General features: G+C 51.8%; 1 protein-coding gene across 2 annotated transcripts in view; it reads right to left on the bottom strand.

Annotated features, from left to right (window-relative positions):
- The window catches only part of LOC115085779 (1-phosphatidylinositol 4,5-bisphosphate phosphodiesterase gamma-1-like), a 306,356-nt gene that overhangs the window by 84,395 nt on the left and 205,684 nt on the right, over positions 1 to 16,277 (bottom strand). For both annotated transcript variants that reach the window (XM_029592182.1, XM_029592181.1), the window contains exons 19-23: positions 14,784 to 14,967; positions 13,869 to 13,946; positions 12,467 to 12,570; positions 11,984 to 12,080; positions 9,073 to 9,139 (exon numbers count right to left, since the gene is read on the bottom strand). In XM_029592182.1, coding sequence (XP_029448042.1) covers positions 9,073 to 9,139; positions 11,984 to 12,080; positions 12,467 to 12,570; positions 13,869 to 13,946; positions 14,784 to 14,967 — 530 coding nt within the window. The remainder of the gene's footprint in view (positions 1 to 9,072; positions 9,140 to 11,983; positions 12,081 to 12,466; positions 12,571 to 13,868; positions 13,947 to 14,783; positions 14,968 to 16,277) is intronic.

The following is a 16,277-nucleotide window of genomic DNA, read 5'->3' as shown; positions in this document are numbered from 1 at the left end:
GGGTGCCTTAACCAAATTAAAATCGCCACCTATCAACAGTGATCCACTACTATGGGACAATAACAGAGTCTGGATCTTAACATAAAAAGATCCTTGATCCTTGTTAGGAGCATATAAATTGAGGAGAGTATATGCCTTACCATCAACCAAAATTACCAACAGTATATATATCCCTAACGGATCCTTAATACACAATTTACATTCAAAAACAAAATGGGATGCGAATAATATCCCTACCCCTGTATATTTTGCCTCTTTAGAGCATGGGGCATAAAATTGGTTAGGGTAGGATACTGAGTGCGTAAGATTTCGTATCGCGCCTTTAGGTGCGACTCCTGTAAGAAAATGATATTTATTTTCAAATGATCTAATTCAGTAAAAAGCAGGCATCGCTTGAAAGGAGTGTTGAGGCCTTTTACATTAATAGAACCAAAATGTATAGATGCCACGATAAACTATTAACCAATTGCCTCCCCCTGGTCTGTTCTCATCAACTAGGAGCGATACAATGATGGTTGCACCATGATGTTGTAACATTAAATTGGAACCAGGAATAATATCACACTGATCCATACGAACATCTAGAAAAATATCCCCATAGAATGGTTGGTGAAGACTTTCCCCAGCTACCCCCCACCCAGTCCCCATCCCCTGCTGTAATCTGCCCACACCCCTCCAGGCAGATCCATACTCCTTTTTATCAGGAGGAAGATTATAGCAATCATTGTACCCCCCCCCCCCCCCGAACTCAAATAGAACACCATAAGCCTTAACCCAACATGCCAAATATAATAAGCAACCAGATCGTCATCTTCTTGTGTTATTAATCATACCAACTTTCAACAACATGTGGAATAAAGAAAAGGGCAGCCACCAGCATACCCTGGTTGTTTGTTAGCCCAAAGTTACAATTAAACTCAAAGTCATGTGGCACCTCCTTCAGCTCTTGGGTTAGAATCCAAATTCCTTTTTAATCGGCTGTTACGAGCTCCAACCCTCTGTCAGCATGGATGTTGCTCCTTGGAGGCCTGCTTCCTAATTACTGATAATGTTGATAGCGTGGGTTTGAAGCCTCGGTCCTGCAAAATGGCCGCTGCCTCGTGTAGGGAGCATAGCTAGAAGTTACTCATTCCCACATAAATGAAAGCCCAAATGGGTGTAGCCATCGATACTTCACGTTTTCTTTGCGCAGGAATTGGGTTACTTCTTGTAGATCTGAGCAATTTTCAAGGGTCGCTTGCGAGAGGTCAGCATAGATTGATACAAGAAAATTATTACTTACCTGCTAATTTTCGTTCCTGTAGTACCATGGATCAGTCCAGACCGTGGGTTATGTCCCCAATCCAGCAGATGGAGTCAGCCCAAAGCTTTGAGGGGGCGTCACCATAAGTACTAGTACCCCCTCTGCAGGAGTTCAGTATCGAGTATATCAGAGCCCGAGTAAACAGAAAACTCCCAATTGGATCAAGTTGAAACAAGACGGCAACAATAAGCCGCTAAAGTGAAATCGAGAAAAACTGGGACCTTCCCACCAATGGGCGGGGGTCACGAATATAGCGTGTCAACCTCCATCAACAGGGAAGACGGGACACACGTGAAAAACAACAACAGGAAGACACTACTGTAACATGAAGAACAGCTGAGAAGAATCAGCCCGAAAGACAGCAGAGCAGGAGTAGAACCCATATGCGGTGGGCGTCTGGACTGATCCATGGTACTACAGGAACGAAAATTAGCAGGTAAGTAATAATTTTCTTTTCCCTGTACGTACCTGGATCAGTCCAGACCGTGGGATGTACCCAAGCTTCCCTAAACCGGGTGGGGTCCTGCAAGGCCTGCTCGGAGAACCTGTTCGCCAAAGTGTCCATGGACGGACGAGGCGAGGTGTAGTCTGTAGTGTCTCGAGAACGTGTGCAACGATTTCCAGGTGGCCGCTCTACAGATTTCTTGCGACGATACCGAGCGGCTCTCCGCCCAGGAGGCCGCCTGAGAGCGTGTAGAATGCGCCACAATACCGGGTGGGGGAGTCCGCCCCGTCCCGATGTAGGAAGCGGCAATGCCGGCCTTCAGCCATCTGGCAATAGTCGTCTTCGAGGCCTGGGATCCTTTCCGGGGACCAGACCAAAGGACGAAGAGATGGTCCGAAGTCCGAAACTCATTCGTAGCCTCCAGGTAGGATCGCAGCGTACGCTTGACGTCAAGGAGACTGAGAGACCGCGGTTCAGACGAAGGGAAAGATGGCAGTTCCACCGTCTGATTCACATGGAAGGCGGACACCACCTTCGGGAGGAAGGAAGGCACAGTACGAAGTGAAACGCCCGAATCGGAGAACCGGAGATAAGGCTCTCGACAGGACAGAGCCTGCAGCTCCGAAATACGCCGAGCGGAACATATGGCTACCAGGAAAACCGCCTTGAGAGTGAGGTCCTTGATCGTCGCACTCCTCAGAGGTTCAAACGGAGGTCCCGACATGGACCGTAGTACCAGGTTGAGGCTCCAAGATGGACAAGGATCCCGCAATGGAGGCCGCAAGTGTTTGACACCCTTGAGAAAACGAATGATGTCCGGATGCCGTAACAGAGATCCCCCGCCCCGCAGGAGGGAACCAAGAGCGGCCACTTGAACCCGAAGTGAGTTGTAAGCGAGCCCCTTTTCCACTCCCGCCTGTAGGAACTGGAGAATCTGCAGGACAGACGCCTCCGTGGGTCTTGTGTTCCGGTCGGTACACCACAGCTCGAACACCTTCCAAACACGGACATAGGCCACCGACGTCGAGGTCTTCCGAGACCGCAGTAGAGTTGACACTACCTCCTCCGGGTACCCCCGTCGGCGGAGGCGGCGCCTCTCAAAAGCCAGGCCGCAAGACAGAAGAGTTCTGCCTGGCCGAAAAATACCGGTCCCTGGTGTAGGAGGCGAGGAAGATGTCCCAGCCGGATGGGTCCGTCGATAACTAGGTGGAGGAGATCCGCAAACCAAGGACGTCTTGGCCACTCTGGCGCGACGAAAATCACAGTTCCCTGATGAACTTCTACTCGTCGGAGTAGCCGTCCCACCAGCGGCCAAGGAGGAAAAGCGTATAGTAGCAGATCGGTCGGCCACGGGAGCACGAGCGCATCCACGCCCTCCGCCCCCCGTTCTCTCCGGCGACTGAAGAAGCGAGGCGCCTTGGTGTTCTGGGCGGACGCCATGAGATCGAGGTGGGGGGATCCCCACCGCCGGACCAGCAACTGCATGGCTTCGTCGGAGAGGGACCACTCTCCGGGATCCAGAAACTGGCGACTGAGGAAATCCGCCTGGACGTTGTCGACTCCCGCGATGTGCGAGGCCGCCAGACGGCCCAGATGCCGTTCCGCCCACTGCATTAGCATCGCTGCCTCTAGAGCGACCTGCGGGCTGCGAGTGCCGCCCTGTCGGTTGATGTAGGCCACCGTTGTCGCGTTGTCGGACAGGATCCTGACGTCCCGACTCCGAAGAAGGGGCAGGAAGTGGATGAGCGCCAGCCTGACCGCTCTGGTTTCCAGACGGTTGATGGACCACCTCGACTCCTCCGCGGACCACGTCCCTTGCGTGGCGCTGCGGTCGCAGACTGCTCCCCAGCCTACGAGACTGGCGTCGGTGGTTACCACTATCCAATTTGGAAGATCGAGGGACACGCCGCGAGCCAGATTCTCCGGGACCATCCACCAGGAGAAGCTGTTCCTGGCAAACTGGGGCAGCGGGAGAATCACCTGGTAGTCCTGCGAAAGAGGTTTCCAACGGGAGAGGAGCGCTCGTTGCAGGGGTCGGAGGTGCGCAAATGCCCAAGGGACCATGTCGATGGTGGAACCCATGACTCCCAGGAGCTGCAGATAGTCCCAGGAGGTGGGAGCTGGTAATGCAGAAAACCGCTGTATGTGCTCCCGTAGGGCTTGCGCCTTGTCCTGGCGTAGGAAAACCGCGCCCAGACGGGTGTCGAAGGTCGCCCCCAAGAAATCCAAGCGCTGCGAGGGCACGAGGGAGCTCTTGGAGAAGTTGACCACCCATCCCAGGGACTGCAGAAACTCTATCACCCTGGCCACCGCAGCCTGACCATGCCGAAAAGACTTCGCTCTGATGAGCCAATCGTCCAGATAGGGGTGGACTAGAACACCCTCCTTCCGAAGGGCAGCCGCTACGACTACCATGATCTTGGTGAAGGTGCGCGGGGCCGTTGCCAATCCAAACGGAAGCGCCACAAACTGGAAATGCTGGTCCAGGATTTTGAAACGCAGAAGCCGATGATGCTCCCGGCGGATGGGGATGTGCAGGTAGGCCTCCGTCAGGTCCAAGGAGGCCAGAAACTCCCTCGGTGTACCGCTGCGATCACCGAGCGCAGCGTTTCCATGCGGAACCGTACCACCCGCAGGGATTTGTTGACCTCCTTCAAGTCCAGAATGGGGCGGAAGGACCCGTCCTTCTTCGGAACCACGAAGTAGATGGAATAATGGCCCGAGCCCACCTCTCCGGAGGGTACGGGCACAATGGCGCCTATCTCCCACAATCTGTCCAGCGTCAACTGCACCGCCCTTCGCTTGACGTCCGAGCCGCAGGGAGAGAAGATGAACCGTTCCTTTGGAGCGCGGGCAAACTCCAACGCGTAGCCGTGTCCTATGGTGTCCAGTACCCACTGGTCCGAGGTGATCCGCGCCCACTCCTTGTAGAAGAACGCCAGCCGCCCCCCAATCCTGGGGACGGCGGAGTGGGCGAGCTGAACATCATTGAGAGGACTTGGGAGAAGGTTGTCCCGCCGTAGGAGCGGAACGCGCGGGGCGGCGCCCACGAAAGGAGCGCGCCCAGGGCTGAGACCTGGGGGCAGAGGGCCTAGCCGCCGCCGGCCTGTAGTTCCTGTATCGTCTTTGCGCCCTGGCTCTGGTCCGGGAGGACGAGAATGCCCTGGTGGATCGATATCTATCTTCCGGCAGGCGATGGACCGCGTTTTCCCCCAGGGATTTGATGATCTGGTCCAGATCCTCTCCAAACAGGAACTTACCCCTGAATGGCAGGGAACCCAGACTTGATTTGGAGGACGTGTCCGCCGCCCAGTTGCGAAGCCAGAGGAGTCGACGTGCCGCCACCACCGAAGCCATAGAGCGGGCGAGGACCCGAAACAGATCATAGGAGGCGTCCGCCCCGTATGCCACTGCCGCTTCCAGTCTATCCGCCTGAGCGGCCTCCTCGGGCGGCAACACCTGCGAAGTGAGCAGTAGCTGCACCCAGAGGAGGCTGGCCCGCTGGGCAAGCGAACTGCACATTGCCGCCCGCAGCCCCACTGCGGAAACCTCAAAGACCCGCTTGAGGAAAACCTCCAACTTGCGATCCTGCGTGTCTCTTAGCGCCGCTCCACCCGTAACCGGTATGGTCGTCCGCTTCGTGACCGCCGACACCGCGGAGTCCACCCTGGGTACCTTGATGAGATCCAGGAAATCTTCCGGCAGCGGATACAGCCTCTCCATGGCGCGGCTGCCCTTCAGAGCAGCTTCCGGGGCATCCCATTCCCTGGTGAGAAGTTGCAGGAAAGAATCGTGAATGGGCAAAGCCCGAGCCCTCGGACGAAGGGCTGCCAGTACGGGATCCCCCTTCTTAGAGGAAGTGACGACCGCGGGCGCAACGGGAGCTGGCGGGTCCGGAGGGGGATCGAGGTCCAACCCCTGAATGATTTGCGGAATTAGGTCATCCAGCTCTTCCCGCTGGAAGAGGCGCAGCGTGCGTGGATCCTCTCCCTCTGAAGTAGAGTCCCCTTGTCCCGAAGCTGCAGGATCTGCCCCAGGGGAACCTGGGGCCGACCCAGTCCCCCCCGAGGCCACAGGGAGCCGGGCGTGTACGGGGAGCTGTGGGGCCCCCACGCCCGCCGGAGCGGGGGGGGGCCGTGGAGAGGGCCGAAGGTCTCGGTTGCTTGGGTGGTGGGGGCCCCGCGGGATCAGCCAGCTCCTGCAGGTACGCTGTGTGCAGCAGGCGTATAAACTCCGGGGAGAACCCCGGCCTCCGCGGGGGGACCCCCGCGGGTGGGGGCCCCGGGTGACCCTGCCCCTGCGGGTCCTCCTCCGGATCCGTCTCCGGTAGCAAATTCGGGGTGGGAGCCCTCTGAGGCTTCCCCATCCCCCAGCGCTGCCTGAGCTCCTTCAGGGTGCAGTGCATGTAAAATGGCCGCCGTTCCCGCCAGGAATGGGGGAGGGGCCGGCCCGCGCCGCCCGGGCAAGGCTGCCATAGGGAGAGAATGAGTGAGGGTCCGAGACGTGCCTTCCCCCCCGGGGAGGCACCTAGCGCAGATCCCCTCCCTCGACACGCGCGATCCAGGCTCGCCGCAGGCCGAGCAACGCGCCGGCCGCGGCATCGAGATCGCGATGAAGAAACAGTTCCCGGCAGCTGAAAACACCCAGGGCCTCGGGGGGGGGGCCGCGAGATGAAACGCCGCTGCGGGGGGGCCCGGATGGCCTGCGCTACCCGCCGACGAGGAGAAAACGGCGCCGCGGGGGGGGCCTTCCTGGCCGCACAGCCCGCCGACAACTATCTCCCTGCTCCCCGCTGCGGCCCACGTGGAGCCGCAAAATGGCCGCGGGAGAGGGAGAAGACGCTGGTAGGCCGGTCCACCGGCAACCGCGTCCACCTGAACAGAAAATAAAATAACAGCAGCAAAAGTCAACTTACCCCGGGGAGACCACTATCGCCGGGAAAGGAGAGAGAGAGAGACAGCGAGGGACAACAGGAAAGCCACGCCTCTCCAATTAAGCAATTAACTTTTTTTTTTTTTTTTTTTTTTTTTAAAAAGACAGACAACTTGATCCAAAATACAAGTGCTAACAAAGACAGAGAATAAAACCCCAAAACCAGGGAAAGACAAAAGGGTTATGGGTGATCGGGACCAAGCCCAGATTCCCCTACTCGCATCTGCTGGAGTCAGAAGATACTGAACTCCTGCAGAGGGGGTACTAGTACTTATGGTGACGCCCCCTCAAAGCTTTGGGCTGACTCCATCTGCTGGATTGGGGACATAACCCACGGTCTGGACTGATCCAGGTACGTACAGGGAACTCTTGGTTTTCCCTCATCCAGCGATCCTGTTTTCTGGCTACATTAGCAATTTTTTCTTTTTGTGAGTACTCGTGAAAACACACAATGATGTCCCTCTGGACACTAGGGCCAGCTGATCTCAGGGCACGATGAGCTTTGTCTATTTTAATATCTCGAGTATATGGAGTTTCCTCCTGTCCTTCATGGTTTAACAAGAAATTACAGAATCGGCTGACCACTTTCTCACTGTCAGTGTTATCAGAATTCTCGTGAAAGCCCCAAAAGCTAAGATTTCCTCTCTGAGCCCTATTTTTCAAATCTGCTAATCTGGCCCGTATGGCTACGTTTTCATCTTGTAATTCATTGCAGGTATCTTGCAATTGTTTTGTATGCTCAGACTGTCCATCCATTCGAGTATCTAATTCATCCACTCTATGTCCCACAGATGCTAGCTCTTCGTGGAATTCATCCATTATATTGTGAATTTCTTTTTTATAACTTTTTAGTTCCTGCCGCAAGGCACAGAGCCAGTTGCGGAACTCCGTGCGAGTCGGGGCCTCCTCCACATTAATGTTAAAGTCATCATCAGGCTCGGCCTGCTCTAAGGCAGGCTCTATGTCTGCTGGAGGTACGCAGTCTAACGGGCCCAACTCGGGCTGCTTGCGATACAAAAAATGCTGGAAGTCTACCGACTTTCTCTTCCCTGCCATTTCCACAAATGATATTCGGTCTCCAGACGGGAGTTTTTAAGAAATATTGCAGCTGGTAATGCTTATTTTTAGCCTTAATAAAGTCGGGTTATGAAGGAACTCGAGAGCTATGTTGCCATTTGCTAAGATGACCTCACTTCCTCCTGAGTGGTGACTCCTAATGAGGAACCTTTCATTATGTAGCTATAATTTGGGTTATTCTTCCCTAAGTGCATCACTTTGCACTTGTCCATATTAAAAGTCATTTGCATGCCCAACCTCCCAGTTGTGAAAGGTCCTCTTCAATTTCTCACAATCCTCTTGTGATTTAACAACTTTGAATAATTTTTTGTCATTGCAAATTTGATCACCTCACTTGTTGTTTCATTTCCATTACGCCTTCAAAAAATGTATCAAATTGGTGAGGTAAGACTTCCCTTGGCTAAATCAATTTTGGCTTTGTCCCATTAAACTATGCTTATCTATATGTTCAGTAATTTTGTTATTTATGATAGTTTCTATTGGTTTTCCTGACACAGATGTCAGACTCACTGATCTGTAGTTTCCTGGATCACCCCTTGATTCCTTCTTAAAAATTGGCATTACATTGGCAACCTTCCAGTCTTCATGTGCCATAAATGATGTTACTGATTGCAGATCTGCTATTGGAAATTTGTAAGCTATCTCATTTCTCAGTTCCTTCAGCACTCTGGGATGTATACCATCTGGTCCAGGTGATTTGCTACTCTTTGGTTTATCAATTTGCTCTAGTACATCTTCCAGGTTCACTGAGATTTGTTTCAGCTCTTCTGAATCATCACCTTTGAATATTATTTCTGGAATGGATATATCTCTTACACCTTCCTCGGTGAAGACCAAAGCAAAGAATTCATTTAGTCTCTCTGCTATGGCTTTGTGCCCCTTTTACCCCTTGATCATCTAATGATCCAACTATCTCCCTTGCATAAAGACCTGTAAACGTCTTTATTATGAGTTTTTGCTTCCATGGCAAGCTTCTTTTCAAATTCTTTCTTTCCCTTTCTTATCTATAAATACTAAGTTTTTGCTGAAATGTTATTGATTTCTATACACACAAGATACAATATAACACACAAGAAGAATTTTTACAACACATAAGATAAGATACACTATTCTGAACCATTCCTATAATTTCCCTCTACATATTTTTTTTTTTATTACAGTTCTTATACCCTAAATATCAGCCTGCTACACTGCATTGAACTGCAGCTTTCTGGTTGGTGCTGAAGCACTTAGAATTGTCCTAGGAGGGCCTGGAAATAAAGTGATTATAGCACGGTTAAAGGAGCACTGGCCAGGTGGGGATGGATGCACTCACCTACATGGCAGGAAGGCACGTCGATGAAACCTTTCAGGAAATTCCCCAAGGGGCTGTTCTCAGCGGACTACACAAGAGAGAGAGAAATAAAACGGCTATGAGCTCGGCACGAGAGAGTGAGAGCGTCAGTGTATGCTTGGCAGTGGAGGCACTCTTCTGTCCTGCTCTGGAAGGGGAAGGGTCAGCATGCCCCAACATTTACTTTCCAGGAAGGGAGCTCTTGTCACTGCAGTCTTAAAAAGTGTGAAAACCTGCCGACTGTGGGTTCTAACAGGACTGACTCAGCTTTTCCGCTTCCTAATTCAGGGAAAAGGAGTAACAGTCTTTCCGCTCCCCCGGAGGGACCTGCCTCCGACCTCAGGCCCAATGCAGGACAGCCCTCCCCCCCTCAGCTGGAGGGGGGCCTCCCCCACACTCATTCTGAGCATCCGCACCCCTGCATAAAACAGAGCCAGTGGAGTTACTGTGCTATTTCCCACTGACCATCCAGTGCTGTGGCTCTAATACTTTACTTATTTATTGATTTAAAATCTTTTATATACCCTTTTTTTTATATATGGGTGTAATTAAAACGGTTTACACAGTGAACATACGTAATAATATAGCGCAAATATAAATAAATCAAAATTAAAATTCGAGATACATTCTGATAGAAGTATAAAAGAGTACAAATTAAAATAAAATAAAAGTAAAATAAAAGTTCAGTAAAAGGTCTGGGGTGAGGATCGAACTAAGAGGTGTCTTCAATGTTGAAAGCGCGTGAGCACTCAAGCATCACCCAGGAGGCAAAGGCCATTGAAGGGCCACTGAGGCGCTGCCTCTCTGCCTCCCCTCCCTCAGATTCAATGACAGAAGTGCTCTTTTTAGGGGTCTGACGTTTCGATTCCTCCTCTTCTTCTCCTCTCTTTTTTTTTTTTTTAAATCAACTTTACTCTACCAAACATGGAGCTAAGGCTGGGATTTTCCATTCTCGCAGAGAATGGTGAATCCTGGCGGTAACAGGGGGTGGGGTGGGGGGGCGGGCCTGAGAAAGCCGGCAGCGATCGCACCACTGCGGTGTTATCGCTGCCAACTTTTGCACCCAATAGCGTCACCGTGAAAGGTGGCGCTATTGGGTGCGCTACTGGCGGCAATAACGTGTCTTACCTTATCGCCTCCAGCGAAGATAGCGCCGCGTCCGCCTCCTCGACTCCTCCTGACTCCGCCCTGACTCTGCCCCCAGCGTGCGATAGCCTTAGAAAATAACCCCCCTAAGTCTGCAAGCTAAGTTGCACCTGAGCTTCCTGGTTCTGACTTTCAGACCTCTCAAAGTCAGCAGAGCAACATCAGTCGGGGCCACTGATCCTACTCCATGAGGGATAAAACTAGGTTTGAGCCCCCACAGCAATTTCTTCTCAGATTTCTCCAGCTGCACGGGTCTTGCACATCTACCGTCTGCTGGAGATGGAGAAAACTAGAGAGTTGCAGGCTGCACAGGGCCTTATATGGGGCAGATTCCTCAACCTAGTTGGCCTCTATCACCACCTGCTGGTAGGAAGGTGAAATCTTTGTATCTGGACTGGGCTGATGGAATGAAAAGGAATGGGCTACTTGGAAATTGCCCTCCTTGTGTGCAGCTAGCACATTGTGTCATGGTGTGTGCACTTTTACCCTCGTTGCGTTGTTTGAGTTGGAAAAAGTACTTTTGCAGGTACTTTTTTCCTTACTCAACTTCAAAAATGAAAGTATGTGTATATGTTCCTTTTGAAAATGGGTGCAAAGCCCTTATGCTCAGTATGAAAATTACCCCCCTCAGAGTGCAACACGGTTCGGGGTCATCTACACCAGGTCGTTCTGAGTGGGAAACACTGCACATGATATGTGGTCGCTCTGCTTGTTGCATTTTCCAGGGGCTCCTTTCTGATATCATAAAAGCTAAAGGATGGGAATGAAGAGAAGAGTCATGGGGGTGGCTTGCTGGAATGGAGGCTACTACCTGGTGATACTACCCTTACTCAATAAGTCTTCACACGGTTAATCCAACTCCAACATTGCTCTCTGCTTCAACGGCAAGGGGATATGTGGAAAAGAGGATTTGCATTCAGACAACAACCAACAAGGACTGAACTTCACAGTCTGGGTAAACAAATAAATGTGGGGGTAGCTTGCTTATTGCGGCGGTTACTACCCTAAATCAATTAAGCCTGATACATCACTTTGAATGCATATAAAGCGTTGCTCTCTGCTTCAATGGTAGGGAGAAATGTGGAAAAGAGGATTTACATTCAGACAACATCCAACAAGGCATTGATCTGTGCAGTCTGGGTAAACAAGCATCGGGGTAACTTGCTTGATGCGGCGGTTACTACCCGTAACAATTAAGCCTTATGCTCGCCTTTGATGCAACTCCAACATTACTCTCTGCATCAATGGCAGGGGGTGGCAGGAAATTTGAATCAAACAACTACTAACAAGAGCCCTGAACTTGGTGGTCAGTGAAACAGATAAATATGGGAAAATAAGTGTGGGAGCTTGCTGGGTAGACTAGATGGGCCGAATAAGTACTTGCTTGATCCGAAATAAGACAGAAAGAGGGAGAAAATAGACTTTCCCAAACAATATAGCTTTCTAGAGGGGAACTGCAGGTTCTGCTATCTGCATCTGCTGGAGACAGAGAAATACTGAAGAGACGCAAGGTGAGCACCGTCCTGATATAGGATAGCCTTTCAGTTTTTCTCTGTCTCCATCTGCTGGACAGGAGGCTCAACCCACTGTCTGGACTGATCCGGGTACGTACAGGGAACTATGTTTCTATGTTTCTGTTTGCCTTGCGAGGTCAGGGAAACTCAGGAGACCCCCAAGAATTTCTATTGCCCCAAGGAAAGTGTTGTGACCCCTAACAAAGGGGGTCATTGGAGTGCCTTCTACTTACCGCCTCGTCCTGCTCTGGTGCCAGCACGCTCGTGATCTCCTCCACATAGTTGGCTGGGAACCACAGCTGCTTCTTTCCTCCATAGTCTCCACGCCACCTAGAGAGGTAACAGGAACAAGGCAAGCAGACTGACTCAGAGGGCATAAGGGATAGAAACACCCACACTGTATGTCAGGAGGGCGGTCGGAGCAGGAAAACCTGAGAAATCAGCTTTAAAATACAAGTCAGACAGAATCAGGATGCAGACCATGCACAGAGAGAGCTGAGGAAGAGTGACCCTCCACCCCCCACGCACACACACCACTGCCACCCCTCCACCCACCCCCTGCTGTTCTCCTCCTGCCACAGTCTCTCTCCTCACTATCTCCCCTCTTCCCCATCACCCTCCAGCTTCCTTCCTCCTTTTCATCTCCCTCTTTCACCCACTATCTCTTCTGCATCAACAGAGTCTGCGCAGAGGAAGGAAGGCTGCGGGGACCTCACCAGCCTCCGTCCTGCTTGTCCACGCTGTGGATGATCGCCTGTTTACAGAAGGACAGCTCATCCTCTCGCTGGGCCTTGTAATCGTACAGAGCCTTCACCGTGCACTGCAGAGAGATAGGGAGAGCATGGGCAGGGTTACGTAGGGACTCAGCAGGAGCAGGAGCTCTCGCTGTGCGCTGGGAGGAAAGACACAGAGGTGGCAGGCAGAGCACTCGCCATGCACTACAAATGCCTGAAACGTGTACATAGGCAGTACCTCATTTCTACATAATTAAGAATATTAGAAACAGGGAGGTCCGCATTCAGGCACAGTCCGGATAGAAAAGTTATAGCCAGATAAACGTATCCGACTAACTTTGGAGGTATATTCAGTCGTGTAGCTGCACGATTTACTATAACTTTAGGATGGCTCTTTAGCTTGACCAGAGTTAGCCGGCTAAGTCACCGAATAACTCTGAATATCGGGGTTAGTCGGTTAACTTTGCTGGCTAACCCAACTCCTGCCAGTTATGACCCTTGAATGTCCCCAACTTATGTGGCTAAATTCTGGCCACGTAACTTATTAGCTGGTTAGAATTTAGCCACATCTGTGCCCAAATATTCATTTAGTTTCCTAATTTATGAATTAGCTGCCTAAATGCTTTTGAGTATGGACCTCAGGGCTTTTTAAAAAATAATAGCAAAATATATGTGAAACAGAGAAGCAGTGACTGGGTGCTGTGATACACGAAGATACTGAGACTGAGAATGAGAAGGGACAGAGACGGGAGACCAAAATGCTAAAGGGGATGGAACGATTCCCCTAAGAGGAAAGGCTAAAGAGGTTAGGACTCTTCAGCTTGGAGAAGAGACAGCTGAGGGGAGATAGGACAGAGGTCTATAAAATAATGAGTGGAATGGAATGAATAAATGTCAATCGGTTGTTTACTCTTTCAAAAGTACAAAGACCAGGGGACACACAATGAAGTTATTAGGTGAGACATTTTTTACTCGACAAGTAATTAAATTCTGGAATTCATTGCCTGAGGACGTGGTGAAAACTGATACGGTGGCAAGGTTAAAAAAAGGTTTAGACAAGTTCCTGGAAGAAAAGTTCATAAACCATTAATAAAGGTGAACTTGGGGAAATCCACTGGTTTTCCCTGGGATAAGCAGCTTGGAATCTATTGAACTTTTGGGATTCTGCCAGGTACTTGTGACCTGGATTGGCCACTGTTGGAAACAAGATACTGGGCTTGATGGACCTTTGGTCTGACCCAGTATGACAAGTCTTATATTCTAGAGGTGCAGTGACTGGGTACTAAGACAGATGCTTTGCCAAGAGAAATAGTACCTGGGTGGAGGGACAGATGCAGAGGCAGGTTTAGTAGCACCGGCACAGGACTCGGATCTGTACACTTACCCTGGCTGTTGGCATCTTATTGGCCTCTACATAGAAATGGGGAGTTCGAACCTCATACAGGGCTCCATAGTCCAGCTCCTACAGGTGGAGAGACAGTACAGTAACCAGAGGGGAACACACAGCATGGTAACCAGAGGGGAAAGCACATCATAGTTACTGCTATGAAACTGAGAACTGAATTCCTGCACGCGAAGGGTCACCAGGGGTTCCACGGCGCTGGAATTCCCCATATGGGGGACTCACATCCATGGCGCTGAATCTCTCACATGGGACTCTCATGCTCCAGGTGCTGCACAACCTTCTCATGACTCATGGAGATGCATGGCACTGGAGGTCACATCTTTAGGTCGGACACAAGCCTGGTCCTGCCACACTCAGTTACTGGCAGTATTACCTCTCTTCAACACTGACTTTTACGCTGGGGATAAGACATCTGAGCTCGTCACTATTGTCGCCAAGAATGTAATTTTGGGTCATTTCTCTATGCTCCCAGTTCCCCCAGCTGGGGGCAATATTCAGCCACTGGCTAGCTTAGAGATAGCCAGATAAACGTATCTGGCTAACTTTGCCAGGACACTCGGTGGTGCAGCTGAATATTGCAGACTCTCTTAAAGATAATCACTTAACTTCACCCAGCAAACCGGAGGACTACTCTATGGCACTGCTGGAGTTAGCCGGCTAAGTTATCCAGCTATCTCTCTGTATATCGGAGCTAGCCGTCAAACCTAACTCTGGTACGTTATCCGGCTAAAATTTAGCAAGATGCGTGCCCAAAATATTCCAAAGATGGCACTGAGCTGGATAACTCACAGCTTTGAAGACGGACCCCGCTGCCTGCCTGCTGTAAACAGTAAGGGGGGTAGATCCCCAGGGGAAGCCACCCTCTGGACTCCCCTCCCCCCCTCGCGTGCTCACCGTGGCGCCCATCTTCTCCAGCGTCTCCTCGTTGATGGGGTAGCGCAGTTTCATTTTGCGGTAGAGCGGGTGCTTCTCGTAGTAGCTGACCAGGTCCACCAGGCTCTCAAACTCGGCGGAGCTGCCCAGCGTGAAGAGACGGCCCTCCTGCTGCACCCGGCAGTGCTTGATCTTCCCCTCTGCTCTGTGGCAAAAGCACACACACGGGACACGCGTGTTACGTTGTGTCAAGGGGGGACTCCACGTGCTCCGCCCAGCGGCTCGCGCTGCTGCCCACGTGGGGGGGGGGGGGGGTCGATCCACGTAAGAGATGCCTGGTTTATGGCTCCTTCTCGGGTCTACGCTGTCCTACGTCATGCGCCTCAGCGCGGCGCCCGCATCGGGATGGGATGGAGGCCCTGCTTCTCGCTCGCCTGTGCCGCGCTCGTGCTTTACCTGTACTAATTGCGCTGCTTGCCCGGGGGTTTCGACGACACACGAAGGCCCCCCTTCCTAACCTGCCCATTTCCCTTCGCCTGGCTTCTTCATCGCTAGGGATCCTCCGGGCTCATCCCGGGCCTTTCTTAAATTCCGTAGCGGTTCTAACCGCCATCTGCGCCACTGGGAGCCTGTACCCTGTATCTACCTCCCTCTCCACAGGACCTGCCGCCTCAGCCCAGTTCAACTTCGACGGCCCTGATTCAGTCCTGGTTCGGCCCCCACTGCACGACTTCCCTTAGAAAAGTAGGGACCACCCCTACCTGCACATCTCTTCGTGGGCAGCTCATCTCCCCCCTCAGGGGAGGGGAGGGCAATCCTTTTCGAATGTTACTCTTGAGCCAGCCCCCTCAGGCCATGACCTCTAGCCCTCGCGCTTCCTTTCCGCTGTGAAATGCCTTCCCTGACACAGGGGGGTTTACCCCCACTGCAAGCCGGGACTTGAGGTCTGGCTTTAAATTAGGGAATGCAGTAAGGGCAATCAGAACTACAAGTCCCCTGCGTGCACAGCGATGAAACCGGGACTGGACTGACCCTGTCGGGCGGATCCAGAGTCAGCTGGCGGCCCTAACTGCGCATAATCTGGGAATCAGCGCGGCCGCTCCCCGATGCACTGATACACCTGAGGTAAATTCTTCTAGTAAGAAATCTAAATGCAAAGTTCCACGCTGACCTGTAAATCCACACTCAACATCAGGGGCCCGCGTGAACTGCCTTTGGACATCGGGCTGAGGGGCTAAATGCCCTCCTCTAACTTTATCCATTCCAGAACAACGGGGCACGTTAGGCCCAAGCTTTCCGAAAACTAAATGTACCTGTGCAGATTCACAAAACCGCTCCTGAAATGGCTCCCACCCCCCCACAACACGTCTTGGTTTATTATTTAGGGGCATTCCGACCGTACGCATGCAGTATTAAGTACCTGGGAACCCATTCACGCACATTCACAGCCAATGCATGCACCTAACGCCTCATCCTATCAGCAGCTGGGTCCTGGCTAAGCTGAGCACTTACCCC

Source organism: Rhinatrema bivittatum, chromosome 2 (genome assembly GCF_901001135.1).
Source record: "Rhinatrema bivittatum chromosome 2, aRhiBiv1.1, whole genome shotgun sequence".
In the NCBI taxonomy this organism is placed as follows: domain Eukaryota; kingdom Metazoa; phylum Chordata; class Amphibia; order Gymnophiona; family Rhinatrematidae; genus Rhinatrema; species Rhinatrema bivittatum.
This window is presented reverse-complemented; position numbering and strand designations above follow the sequence as displayed.